The sequence below is a fragment of the Pelophylax lessonae genome (genome assembly GCF_965119305.1).
Source record: "Pelophylax lessonae genome assembly, chromosome: 9".
Classification (NCBI taxonomy): Eukaryota; Metazoa; Chordata; class Amphibia; order Anura; family Ranidae; genus Pelophylax; species Pelophylax lessonae.
The window spans coordinates 62,129,686-62,144,622 of NC_138776.1; the positions used below are offsets into that span (position 1 = coordinate 62,129,686).

At 43.4% G+C, this 14,937-nt stretch overlaps 1 protein-coding gene across 2 annotated transcripts in view; it reads right to left on the minus strand.

The window, feature by feature from the left end:
- UROS (uroporphyrinogen III synthase) overlaps window positions 1-14,937 on the minus strand; it is a 73,587-nt gene that overhangs the window by 10,099 nt on the left and 48,551 nt on the right. For both annotated transcript variants that reach the window (XM_082269380.1, XM_082269381.1), the window contains exon 6: window positions 9,560-9,634. In XM_082269380.1, coding sequence (XP_082125506.1) covers window positions 9,560-9,634 — 75 coding nt within the window. The remainder of the gene's footprint in view (window positions 1-9,559; window positions 9,635-14,937) is intronic.

Sequence of the window (14,937 nt, forward strand, 5' to 3'; positions counted from 1 at the left end):
GTTAAAAAAATTGATCTTGCAGAAATCTTCTGAGCTGATAACATCCTGTGGTTTCTACTTATGATCAGTTACATTCTTCTTATCTATCTCTGAGGCCAACAAACCACACCCTCTATGTAATATATCACAAGAGAGTGTGGGCTTCTGTAGTCCTATCTTGTTTCCATCGTTTAGAGGTGTGAGCTTGGTCATCTTGGTACAGTAAGAGCCCATTCACATTAGCGCGGCTTGTCAGCCTGACAATTTGCGGTATGTCGCGGTCCATTGAATAGTACAGGACCCGTTCTAATAGGAGCGACACAAGTCGCTCCGACTTAGAAAAAGGGTCCTGTACTACTTTGGGGCGACCTCGGAGCGACTTGCATAGACTTCCACAGCGGTGCACGCGACTTCACAGGTCGCCCCCCGAAGTCGTGCCGCCTCAATGTGAATGGGCTCTAAGTGTGTTGCTGGCAGAATCACCAGATGAAAATAAACGAAAAACAAAATCTAAAATAGAAAACCACATCTAAAGGACTGGTGGAGTTTCAATATTTGACATGTTTGGATTGGAATTTATATACCCTTTAGGGGAAACTAAATGAGGGGTAAGTGTAAATTCTTTCACAAACAATCTTGCATAGTTTCAATAATGAATGTGACAAATTCTTCTTATTGATAACCACTCTGCAGGCATAGTTTTCCATGTTGGGGGGGACATTAATCTACATGTCACCTGCTAGTTCTATAAAGTAATTAACTTAATGATCAGACAGGGAATAACCGCCACTTGCACATTTCTAAACAGATGCAAAGCGAAGATAAATAATGCAAAACTGGTTAAGAATGACAAAGGGTGTGCAGCTACTGCAGAGTAATGAAAGCTGCACAGACATATGAAAGCTGCACAGACATGGACTCTTCACAGTAATGCCTCTGTGACTAAAATCAGGGTAATGTGGCTGCATAAAATGTTCACTATAAGACTCTAGAACAACCGAGAGTCAAACTGAGAATCACTATTTCAGTAAAACAGTTCAGAACACATCTACTTGTGCTTATAAACTGCCTTCCCAGGTAGCTCAAGTAATGCAGGCGATCAGCTGGAAAGATCCAAGCTGAAAAGATTAGGTGCCACTCCCCTGGCTGCAGATCACTTGCCCAGCTACCTATGCTTTATCAGGTATGGCCTCTTGGAGCTCCTGGGAGAAACTTAACCTCACTGGTCATGTAGAAGAACCCAGGAGGTGTGAGAAATAGAGTTAAAGGGAACTGCACCTGCATCTCAATAAATGAGCACACCACTACAATACTTAAACTGTACTGTTACATGCAGATGGAAGTCCTTATTTAAAGCTCACAAACTAAATCAGTGACATTCCTGATCAAATGACCACAATAACAACCAATCCTGATGATCCCATACAGGCTGGAGGTTTGCTTACAAACATACAGATGGCGCTGTGCCTCTCCCGTGTACTCACTATGCACAGAGAAAGAATTACTTTATGTATGAAATCTAATGAAAAAGTTTGATTAAAAAAATGTAAAAACAACCATAAAAGCATTTTTACTTTTTTGGCCAATCGGCAGCTTAGAGAAAAAAATAAAAAAATAATTCAGGTAGACAAATTACTCAGAGAGTTATCACCATGCACATGAAAGCCACTAAATTTGGTCTAAGACCTGTTTTACATGGGCTTCAGCTTGTATAACAGCAGGGAGAACAGCAAGAATCTGCAGAGCTTTCAGCAAGCTTTAAGGCTTGGTTCACATATATGCGTTTTCAACCACATCCGAGTCGCATGACGTAAACACAACCAGATTTTTTATAGAGCCGGTTCACATATGTCCAGGCTGGTCGCAGTTTGTTTTTAAAAAGTTTCCTGTACGTTTTTCAGTCCGGTTTAGGTGCGAAATTAAAATGCAATACACTGAAAATTTGCACCTGAACCGGTAAACAAAACCGCACCAGACTCTTTAAAAAAAAGCAAAAGGAAACCGTGCCGGACATATGTGAACAGAGCCTTAAATTACCATTCAGCTCCAGCTTATAATGTAGAACACAGATCCCAATGGCAGTGCTGATTGCCACATTAAGCAAGCTGCTAGCAGGCTTTTAATAAACTTCAAGCAGTGCTGAAACCTGCTAGCAGTTGGTTTAAAGTGGCGATCAGTTCTCCCATTAGGGTCTGTGCTTAACATTTAAAAACTGGAGATGAATGGTACTTTAACCACTTTGCTGACCGCATGCTGTATATATACGGCGGAAGAGTGGCTCTCCCAGGCAAAACCACGTATGCATTTGTGATTTGCCTGGGAGGAGCCAGGGGGCGAGCTCCGAGCTCCCGCCCCAGCTTGTCAGCGGGGAAGCCAATGCGTGTGTCAGGTGGCTCCGATTGCCGCCTGCAACTCTCGATCATTCCCCGCTGAGAGAGGAGGACGGTCGGCTGTTGTAAACACAGCCGACTGTCCTTCTCCCTGGGATGATCATAGAGCCCATGGGATCCTGCTATATAGGATTACATGTCTCTGTGGTCATCTCAGAAGCCTAACCCCCATACAGTTAGAATCACTCCCCAAGGGGTCACATTTTACCCCTTGATCACCTATTCTGTTAACCCCTTCCCTGCCAGTGTCATTTTTACTGTAATGGCACTTTTCCACTGCAAGTACCGGCTCGGCTCTACTCGGCCCTGTTTGGTTTTCCACTGCATGGTACCGCATGGTACGGTGTTGGAACGGTTCGGTACGGTTTGGTATGGTTTGCTTTTCCACTAAAGTAGTACTAAAGTAAGTGGGTGGTATAACAACGATTCTCTGACCAATCATTGGCTAGTAGTGACTGCATGCAAAGGATTGTGGGATATGGTACCGGTACGGTACCTCTTGGAACCACAATCGAGGTGGTACTGTTATTTTAGAGAGCCGTACCGTTCGGTTCCATGCGGTGGAAAAGCGCCGCCGTACCGTACCGTTCCTACACCATACCATGCGGTACCAGCAGTGGAAAAGCACAAAAGCGAGCCAAACAGTTCGGTTCCATGCAGTGGAAAAGCCCCATAACAGTGCATATTGTTAGCACTGATTATTGTAGTAATGTCACTGGTATCCCCAAAAGTGTCAAAAATGTCAGTTAGGGGTCCGATCTGTCCGCTGCAATGTTGCAGTCCCACTAAAAATCGCTGATCGCAGATTGAGAATGTCATAGCAGAATGAGAAAAATATTGTTTTTTTTTTCAAAATTTACGCTCTTTTTTTGTTTATAGCACAAAAAATAAAAAAATAAAAAAAATCGCACAGGTGATCAAATACCACCAAAAGAAAGCTCTATTTGTGGGGAAAAAAAGACATCAATTTTATTTGGGTACAGCGTGGCACGATCGCGCAATTGTCCGTAAAGTAACACAGGGGGAAAATCTTCCAGTCTTAAAGTGGTTAAAAGCTTGCTGAAAGCTTTAAAAGCAGTGTGAACAGCAAGCTTTTGCATACGAGCCAAAGCTCGTGTGAAACAGGCCTAATCATCCAGGATTCAATGACCTCAGGTCATCAAAAGGTTAAACATGATCCATTTTTATCTAAAATGTATATTGTTTGCTTCTGACTCCTTTGTACACAGGTTTTCAAAGATGGGGGGGGGGACGTCATTTTTTCTTCTTGTTCCACAGAAAGAATTACAGCTTTTCAAAATCTATAATGGGGTTATATAACCAAAGCAGAGACATACAGCTAGTACTTAATCGAGTTCCTTGCTATTAAAATATTCACAAACTTCAAACATTTGTTTCATATAAACAGAAGCACAGCAGTGTCCCCATCATAAGTTGCGCATCCTGGCCCGGGCTTGCAGCAGCCGCAAGATCAATTCCGAATCGGCAACAAGCGACACGGAGAAAGAAAAAAGAAAAGCTCTTTAGAAAAATCAATGCTTGCATGAGCTGTAATAAAGTGTGGAGGAAATATACATTATTACTGATCTTTTTAAAGACATAATTCATCCTTCTCATTTGACATAACGTAGTGTGTAACCAAGAATCCTTTGATCTCCACGGCTTCAAAATCTTTCATTTCATTTTCAAGAGAGGTGAGCAAATTGATATGTTGGTAGATGGAAATGCTAGAAGTGAGAGAAGTTATTTGCTGAGTTAAAAATAACCAGATTTAGTCACAAACGAGATTGCCTATTTCGCTGAGTGCATCAACAGATTGTTTGTCACTTCCTAAATGTAGACATGTTGAAGTAAAGAGGTATTTATTTCTCCACGGATTCAGTGAGTGAGCACAGGCTCCATTTAAAGTGCACCTGTACTTTGACTACGTTAGGTAAGGCCGAAGGTTTCCATTTAAAGTATATAACCTAGTCAAACCAATTTTTTGATTTTTGATGGAGTAAAAAGCACGAGACGCATCGTTGGGGGTCACTAAAGTTGGGTACCTGGGAGTCATGTGCAGAGATCTTATTTTATTTTTATTTTCTTGCTTAAACCTCACATTTTCAGCCTAAGGATTACTGACCCCTCCCCTCTTCTCCACCAAAAAACATTATATATTTTCTGCAAGCAGAGGCCCTGTAAAATTAAAAAGGTGGCAGTTGTAATTATTTTAGGTCACAAGCTATTAGCTCAACTGTTTATCAAACCAATATTTTCCGTAAAAAAAATACACTGAAATTCATTTTAATGCACACAATCACAGCATAATACCTAAATTTTTGGGAAAACAGAAAACAATGAGGTTGAATCGAGTAACTAGATACCATACATGTCAAGTCTTATAATGACATTACCTTAAACTGTTCATAGGCAATGCCATAAAAACTCTTACAGCTCATCGATTTAAAATTAACAGTGGACGATGGCCCTAATATGGGGGAGAAGGCTTTAAAAACATTTTTTTCAATTATTTGTTTGACTAAACTGTAATTGTGAAATGTTTTTTTTTTTTTCTTTAACTTTATTGCAATCACTAGGGGGGCTGTTAAGTGCAGGTCACAGGTTCTCTTTAAGGAGACATCAGGGGTCTGTTAGAAGCCTGACGACTGATGCCAAAGCTCCTCCTCTTCCTCTACCTCCTTAGTTTCCTCTTCCTGTGCCCGAGACATATGAACAGGCATGGCTTTCATGGTGATGCTGGGTTCGAATTCTCGGCGTCCACCGGTCTGTAGGGTGAGTCTTTTGGGGTCCCTGTTATCTCTCTGCCGATTGGTATCCTGAGCCTTGAGGAGATCCTTTAGTGGTGCCAAAAGATCATTTTTGTACTGCAAGGTCTTCCTTTCCTAATGGAGCCTCAGGGTCACATCTCCTCATGGAGGTGACAGGTCCCTCGGACCCCAGCTTTCCATGGTTGCTTTGACAGCGGTCCTGCAGTCCTTAGTGCCCTGGGTGGAAGTGGCGTCTGGGCAATTCCCCTGCTCAGTCTGTCTCATCTGATTCTGAGCTGGATGCAGTGCGTGAGCCTTTAAAGATGGAGCATGCGGCAGATGTAGCCACAGACATAGCTGTGTCGTTTGGTATGCACAGGAAGCATCGTACTCCAAAAGGTGTTTCCTTATGTGCCTTATGGCACAAACCTAACCAGCCTTATGGCTGGTTCGGCACAGGGGCCAGTCTTTGCCTCAGCCCTGGTGTTTCAGACCCTAACTGAATGGGCCAAGCTTTTATGCCAGGGCCTGGGGGATGAACAGGTCTCCGCTGCTTATATTGATTTAGTGGACCAGTTGGTCCATGGGCTGCAGTTTATTTGTGATGCAGCTTTGAATACAGCTCATGAGCTGTTCAAACTTTCTGTTTCAGCATCGGTGATTAGGCGCATACTGTGGTTTAAGAATCAAGCTTCAGTTATCTCCAGCATCTCCCAGACTAAGGGAAAATGGCCCCCATGACATTATCCAGCTACACAAACATGGCCACCAACCGAAAACCATCCAGACTAATGCCCCATACACACGTGCAGATTATCTGCAGACTTTTGTCTGCAGACTTACCTTTTCTATGTAGTGCAAGGGCCTGCCGGATTGCATACAAATTGAAAGTGTTTAGGTTTGACCTCATATTATATGGTTTTGGTAAGTCTGCAGACAAAAGTCTGCAGATAATCTGCACATGTGTATGGGGCATAAGGAAAAATGGTCACCATCAGCTACAAACACTGAAGCATGCTGCCAGGATCTTTCCTGCACCCTCTGCAAGGGGACCCCCCCCTGAAGGAAGGACACACATTTAGGGGAGACTCTGCTGTGCACTCTTCACCGATCCCTGCACTGGGACCTCCCTGCACTATACCCACACTGCAAACAGCAGGGCACGCACCACGGGTCTCCTACACTGGGACCCCTCCAGACTACCAGGGCGGGACACACACTATCCCAGGACCCTACCAAGTGGGGGAAACCCCAGGGGTCTCTGCTGCATTCTATGCCCTGGGACCCCCACCAGACTCTAGGTCCAGACAGGGGGGAATGGGAGTGGGGGAAGCCCAGCTCAGTGAGGGATTTAAGGATGGAAGGAGGGAACCTGCAGGCAGGTCCGACTGTCCCTGGAGGTTACCCGCTTCCACCCCAAAGAAAACCACCAAAAGGGGGAGGGGGGGACTGTACTTACCCTTCCATGGTGTGGGTAACGCTCCAGAAGTAAGGTAGCTGTCGGCCAAGGAACCGCTGCGACTCAGACTCAAGCCCGGTCATATGCGACCCTGCGAGACATTTAACTCACCGGCCAGCCTCTGTCTGTGAGGCTACGTTGCAGCCGACCTACCGCTTAGCTGCATTCTTCACTGGCTGGGCTGGGGGGGACCACTGGATCTAGAGATTGTCCAGCCTGTCGCCCTGCCCGGCAATTGATTCTAGATCTCCCGAGAGAAAAGCAACAAAGATGTAAGGAAGGAGAAAATTGCTAGGACGGACCAGAGATCCCAGCCGGGAGCCTAGGTCCTTACTCCTGACTAGACGGATTAAAACTGATTACCTAGAGCAGAGAGGGGGGTTATATACCAAGCTGAGGATGGCCCATGGGAGTAGTCAGGTGTTTTTAGTTCTGCCTAGTCCTACTCCTGGAGGAGGCAATATAACCCAGTAGTTATGATTTATGGAGCGCTCTGTCCGTCGATGAATGAAAGAGAAACATTTTTTTTTTTACGTTTTTTGGATAGCATAGGGAAGGGTTAAGACCCCTGTAACATTTGTTTTGCTGTCTGTGCCCCTGTTCAGAAGATTTCACCTCACTTTCAGTCCCTAGAACAATTGGATTTTGAAAATTTTGGATTGCTGTGGAAACAAGGATTGGTGATAAAGCTTCAGTGGAGACACCTTTTTCCCATTGAAACTCTTACAGGAGTGAATTTCCCTTCCTAGAGGGAGACCGAGTCCCACTGTCTGTGGCAGTGGACGCAGCAGTGGCACTCAGGAGCGTGCCCATACAGGCACAGGTGCCCCTATGGTAAGCTGCTCTCCGTGGGGGCACCAAATGAATGGGAGGAGCCAGGAGCGCTGACAGGGCACCCCAAAAGAGGTTCAGAGCTACTCTGTGCAAAACCCTTGCAAAGAGCAGGTAAGTATAACATGTTTGTTATTTTTATTTTTAAAAATCTGAACCTTTACAACCCCTTTAATTTTAATGTTGTAACAAATAAAAAAAATCCTATACTTTAATCAACAGTGACACCCGAGCTATGTTTCAAAAATTTTATTTACCCCAGGATTTACACACTAATTGCATTCAGTTGGAAAAATGTAAGAATTATGGAAAATGTTCTGTGGAAAGATTTATAGATGGAATACATGTTACTTAAAGCAGAACTTAACTGCTCATAAATGGCTCCCCTCATCCCACCCTGTTCTAAAACAAAAAAAAAAAAAATGGCTCATGCACAGATGCCCAACCAGTCTGTTCCAGGCATTTGGGAGCTGGCAGAGATCAGCAGCGCTTCTGTTGGTGTGCAAAAATTCTGCCAGGTTCTGGTGGATAGGCACTGTATTGCCCCATGGCTTTTGTATGCATGTGCTCACATCCACTACGTGTGTGCACATGCACTGCAAGCTTGTGGCTAAGTAATCCCAGGAGGCGCCAGGCCCCGGCCTAGGCATGAAACTCAGAATTGCTACCGTGCAGCAAAAAAGGAGCAAAATAGTTGGAAATAAAATAAAACTTTTCACTATTGTGGAAGAAGGGAAACCCAGAATTACTGCCTTGCAGCAAAAAAGGAGCAAAGCAGTTAAAAATAGAATAAAGTTCAACATTTGGATTGAAGGAGGGACAAAGTAACACATTTTTGTTCGGGAAAGTTACGGTATGTTCCACTTTAAAAAAGAAACACTGGACTGGTTACCTAACTTGTCTATATTTGCATAGAAATTAAAACAATTTTGCAAGGCCAAATATTTGTCAAAAATGAAAGCTTTATAATAATTATATAGTTACTGCTGAACCAATAAACCTATTGCAAAATTATAAAAATTGCTCCGATTCATAAGGGATATATAAGTGTGAGCGCTAAAGTGGCTTAAAAGATCTAGATCCTCCCTAACATCAGGGTAGGTGGGCAAAGAATTTATTCCAAATTTTAGAAGGAAGACAATGCTCTCTATAACCCGGTAGGAATAGAAGAAAGACATCAATGAACATTTCAGTGACTCTTTTAAAGCAAAGCCACGCAAAACAGAAGACTTAAAACGCATGTTTTTTTTTATGTGTTTACTTAGAACTAGATAGATTTTTCATCATCCCGTTTCCCCAAGATGCTGAATTTCCATCGAAAGTACATAAAAGCACTTCCTTCCCTCTTCAGAGTCGTCTTTGAAGTCTGTAGGTAAAAGAGAGAGAGAGACACTAGGAGGTCTATGCTACACCATGCCCAGTATGAATCAAGAAATCTGCACCAGAAAGTAAAGCAGTTCTAAAGGACTTGATGAGGCTCGTGTGTGCAGAAGGGTTCTGTTTTTTTTTTTCTGCTTTCCTAACCCAAAGTCATTAAGATCAGCTGCTTTGGTGCAGAAGGAATACTTTTTTCGGTTATCTCCAGTCAAAGCATGCTTTAAAAGCTGGCTATGGGCATACAATGTCACCAATAGCATGGCTTCACCTGTTGTCCATACACTGTCAGAGGAATCGGAGGGTAAAAAAAATACAGGTATAAAAATGATGTCAAGGCATGCGGGAAGCCTATATTTGGATGCACCCATTAGGGTGGTTTATTGGTGTTCATTGTAATCTGAGTTTACTGGTATAGTTATTTTGTTTTATTGTCATGTTATAAGTGGTTAGAAACTGCAGTCTTATAAATTAAAAAAAAAAAAAAAAATCGCGTCTAACCATTCTAACCATTCACAACAGATGGCCCTGAGACACATGACCACTTCTCCTTCCTCCCCATTTACTAAAACATATACCATCCCACCAGCCACTAAGCATGCTCCCTAGTGCTAATCTACACGGTTAATCGCCCCCTTGCTTCTCTGGTCACATTGACCCCAACCTAAACTGCAAAACATTACAGAAGAAAGAAGTGGAACCAAAAGTTATTATATATATATATTTTTTTTTTGACAAATGCACAGAAGACGAAACACACAGTGACAACAACCTACTTGAGCAGATGTAGTCTGCCAGCTTTTCTGCATTGCCAGCTGTCTCCCCTTCTGACGACAGGCCAAGGCCCTCCACTGGAACACACAAGAGTGTATGTCAGGTCAAAATGAAAAAAAATCAAAAACATGTTCTGAACATATATATTTTTCTAAATTTGTCTCTTTAAAAATACTGCAAGTATAGAAAAAAAAAACTTTGATCCTGTCAGAAATCCATTGAGCTACCCCCTGCTGCACAGAAATCCTAAGCAATTATCAGTCTTTCTTTGAGATCTAAAGCCAAAATGAAAATATTTGCCAGCACACCACAGATCTTCAAGTTGAGTCCCAACGGATTTTATTAAAGCATGATAACAAAAATGAAGTGCAAAGTTTCGGAGTCACGCAGGACCCCTTTTTCAGGCATGTGAGGCTTCAATAAAAACCGTTTGGACTCAACCTGAAGATCCATGGTGTGCTGTCAAATATTTTCTTATGATCAAGTCTCCAGCTGGTGGTTGCTACAGCACCCAATACCCTATAGAGCTTTCTCCAGGAATGGGCGTGATGGATCTATGGATTATTTCTTTGGGATCGGTCTCTCAATAGAAGTCTGTAGGGTGCTATTGCACAAGCATGGTCAGCTAAAGAAAAGGACAGCTGGCCACATGTAATCATTGTAGAGGATCTTGAGTGCACAGATTCCAGAACTCAGTAAGTACTAAGCTATAGAGAATTAGATTAACACAGAGGAAGTGAGGGGTGAAAAACTTTCAAAAAATACTTTTGAAAATTCTAAGTTTCTAATAATGGAGAAACTTAAAAAAACATCACAGTGCAGATCTTAAATCAAGACAATTTATACTGAACAAAATTATAAACACAACACATTTTTTATGAGCTGAACGCAAAGATCTAAGAAAACAGGGATTCCTCCGTGAAGAGAACACCTCTCCAAAGTGCCAGATGCCATCGAATGTGAGCATTTGCCCACTCGAGTCGGTTACGACAATGACCTGCAGTCAGGTCGAGACCCCAATAAGGACGACGAGCATGCAGATGAGCTTCCCTGAGACTGTTTCTGACAGTTTGTGCAGAAATTCTTTGGTTATGCAAACCGATTGTTGCAACAGCTGTCCGGGTGGCTGGTCTCAGACGATCTGGAGGTGAAGATGCTGGATGTGGAGGCCCTGGGCTGGTGTGGTTACACGTGGTCTGCAGTTGTGAGGCCGGTTGGATGTACTGCCAAATTCTCTGAAATGCCTTTGGAGACAACTTATGGTAGAGAAATGAACATTCAATTCACGGGCAACAGCTCTGGTGGACATTCCTGCAGTCAGCATGCCAACTTCACGCTCCCTCAAAACTTGCGACATCTGTGGCATTGTGCTGTGTGATAAAAATGCACATTTTAGAGTGGCCTTTTATTGTGACCAGCCTAAGGCACATCTTGATATGCCACACCTGTGAGGTGGATGGATTATCTCGGCAAAGGAGAAGTGTTCACTAACACAGATTTAGACAGATTTGTGAACAATATTTGAGAGAAATAGGCATTTTGTGTACATAGAAAAAGTCTTAGATCTTTGAGTTCAGCTCATGAAAAATGGGGGCAAAAAACAAAAGTGTTGCGTTTATAATTGTGTTCAGTGTATATTCAAAGTTAATTTTTTTTGCTAGATAAACAAGTAAGGGTCCATTCAAAGCATGTACATTGGGCTGCATTTCCCACTGACAAGCCAAAATCCTTTGTTTCCAATACACTAAGTTCACACGAACACGCTGGTTTGGTGTTTTGATGCGTGAAAATGAAACATGCTTTACCTAAACGCAATGCAATGCCTTGTAATGCAAGTTGACTCCAGCTGTTAAAAGCACATGCATCAACCCAACATGTTAAAAAATGTATGCACAGCATGTCAGCTAATTTTCTTTTAACATGCGTAAAGCACGTTTTGGGAATCCAGTCTGGGCATTTAGCCCCAGTGCACAGTTGAAGGCCGTGGGCACAAGTGCGTCATCCAGCCCCACTGCCAGTGGCAGAGCGGGGTATTCAGTGGTACTTTATTTAGGGTAGTATGCACCCAGGGACAAATGCCCAGACAGAGTAAAGACTTCTTGAGTATCAGGCATTCGTCCTTGGGCACATTCTGCCCAAACGTACATACCTCTAGGTACACTGTCCAGCCACAGCAGCAGATTCTCATGGAGTTTGACAGACTGCCAGCAGCGGTGCTGGACAGGCACCTGTGCCCTCCACCTGCAGCTAAACACGAACACCCGTGCACCAGGGCTAAAACGCCCAGTGTGTATAGGGCCTTAATGTTTTAAAAAATAGATTTTGCACCCTGGTAATTTCTCATTTTGTCCATGTTGGTAAGGGAGATTTCCAGCTCTCCAAGGTTTCCTACCCCTGAGATAGGCTTTACATCCATTTTAAATTTCCAGGAAAATTTGAATCGCCTTGATTGCTATGGAGACAACGCAGATGGTTCTTATTTCAGACACTCTGCCAAAGAAGTCTGACTATCACACAAGAGTCACACTGCGACCCAGGCCTGACCATCTGTCATTAGTGGCATTCAAATTGTTCACATTGCTTCCGAAAGTGCTCCACATATGACCAACATTCCTGACGGGCCCTTGAGCTGTGACATGGCGCTTAGAGACAATTAACTAAAATAAGGAGATGCTATCATTTCTAATCATTGCCATTTCAGCCGAGCTCACTTTACACAAGGCAGAAGAAAATAAAACATTAAGCTGCAGCTTATCAGACAGGAGGAGATTGACATCTGCTTCTGTTTAAATATTTAGAAGATTGTAATTAGCCAACAATTAAAACTTGTTCAAGAGAAAAAACATCTCAGATAGCGTGATGATGAAGGTAATTTAAATGTAACTCAGTGCAATGAACTCTGATAGAGACATGGCTGCATTAAAGATTCATTTGATGAGAGAGTAATGACGCCATAGATCAGAACACGCTGTTACAGAGATAAACAAGCTCTTTCATTTCAAAGGGGTGAACAAGGTCTTTTTACGAACATGTTGGGGACATAAGGAGTCCCCGCAAACCTTTCACTATGCAAAGAAAGGCCTCATTCAGATGGACGCTGGCACCCATAGCCCATAAATGAGTGCCCTGTTTAGGTGCCTACAGCCGCCAGGTGCTTCATGCTGGCACCCGTTTGTGTCCATGGGTAGGCAGCAGCTGCATGGACATCCCAAATTGACAGTCATGCGGCTGCAGGTAAACGGCATCACAATGCAGACAGTGTGCGTTTAGCACTGCTCACCTGTGTGGCTGTCAAATTGGAATAGGTAGCCCCTATAGACATGAATAGGCTGCCAGCACCCAGAACCTGGCAGCTGAAGCCGCTTGAACACACACTCATTCACAAACTTCAGATTCCAGTACCCATCTGAATGAGCCCATAGAAGCCCTCCAGCCCCAATGAAAAGGAAGATATGAGATAACTCAATTAAACAGATGGCTAATGCTATTTTTATAGTTTTGTATAGACTGTCAGCTGTATTGCTATTTTTTTTAGGCTTCTTCTCCTTGCTGACCTTTCCAGCAACAGACACAACATTTCATGCATATGCAAAATACATCAAGGGCACAAGGGACAATTCCGGCAATAAATACTATTTTCAAAGGTGATTATTTTGCTGCCCTATCTTACAGTTTCAGTCTAGCAGAGAAGGTAAGCTTGGCTTTTAAATAAATTCTGTGTGTGTTTTAGCTTCTATATCACAACATTTGAGTCAAGTTAGGTCAAGCAAAATTACTCAGCTTTGCCATCGTTTGCACTGGCTTTTTGCACATAACGGTGTTCTTGGCATAAAGCAGTGGTTCTTAACCTGGGTTCGATCGAACCCCAGGGGTTCGGTGAGTCAGTCTCGCGGGTTCGGCGGAGGTCAAGACACACACCCGGACTCATATGATTCCTGATGACACACCCCGCTCATTGGCTGCAGGTGATCACGCAACATCGCTTGGCCTATCTGTGCTGCAGGGAATTAGGTGCGCCCAGTAGTCGAATTGTAACTGTTGTGATGGTACGTCGTGTGATTTCTTTCTTAATATTAATCCCTTCATACTATGTCGAGCAAAAAAAGAAAGTGGTCGGACGAATATGTACAATATGGATTCACATGTATAACGGAACGTGATGGGAGTCAGCGTCCTAACTGCATGATTTGCAATTCCAAGTTGAGCAATTCTAGTCCCGCACCGGCAAAACTAAGAGAACACTTCCTTAAGCTGCATGGAGATGGAAAATACAAGAACACAACGCTGAGGTGAGGAGAGCCAGATTTGTTCTTTGTTCTTAATGGTTTTGTTCTTTAATGGTTTTGTTCATTTTGTGCACCTATGTATAAATATACAGTATACCTAAATATATACCTATGTTTTGAATGTGAAAAAATCATATTTTATTTTTCCAATTAAAAAGGGTTTGGTGAATGCACATATGAAACTGGTGGGGTTCAGTACCTCCAACAAGGTTAAGAACCACTGGCATAAAGTTTGCCTCAAAAGCCTTAAAGGTCAGGCTAAAAAGCATTGCTGCAGAAATCTCAGCACTGCAATTAAGCCTTGATTCCTGGTCTTCTAATCAGCTGCAGAAAAATAAAGGTTAAGCAACACACCAGAAGCTCAGACTCACTCAAGACAGCTAAAGACCCCCAGTGTGTGCTTGCCCAGAATGACTTGGCTTCTGCCATATTGCAATACCTTCATTTTTCCAAACTGCAGAGAAGACCAGGGGTCAAGACTTAACTGAAGCTCGGATTGCCTGGCAGCAGCGGCTCCCAGACCATCAGCAACAATGGAGAGCCTGTGAGGAGGAGACTAGATGACATAGCAACCGCAAAGGATCAGGGAATATGTAGTCTGAGCGGAGTAATACACAATAAAAATGGAAGGGTTGCAGAACTACAAGGGCCACAATTACCTGTATACAGAGGAGGAGAAGGACGGAGCTTTTCCTGGGCTTTTGGACCACAGATCAGAGCCTAGTGTTGAAAGTGAAAGGGAGGACCTGCTCCCTGGACAGGGGGCATCCATACACATCAGTGTGCAGCGAAGCAGAGCCACTGTGAGCCTCTTGGGTGTGGAAACCTGGAACAGTGCAGTCACATTGCTGGGTTGTCTGTGCCTTCACTAGGGACCCGAGGACTGAGACCCTGACAGTTCTCCTGCCATTCTCGTGTGTGCCTACAGTCAGGGAGAGCCATTGAAGAATCGATCTTGAGGACTGGGATGTCTGGACCAGCTGACCACCAAGCATAAGGGGACCAGACCTGTGGCTTGCCAGGAATGCTGAGTGGAAATACAACACCTAATCCCCTGCTGCACACAGTTAACGCAACAGAGACTGCTTTTTTCT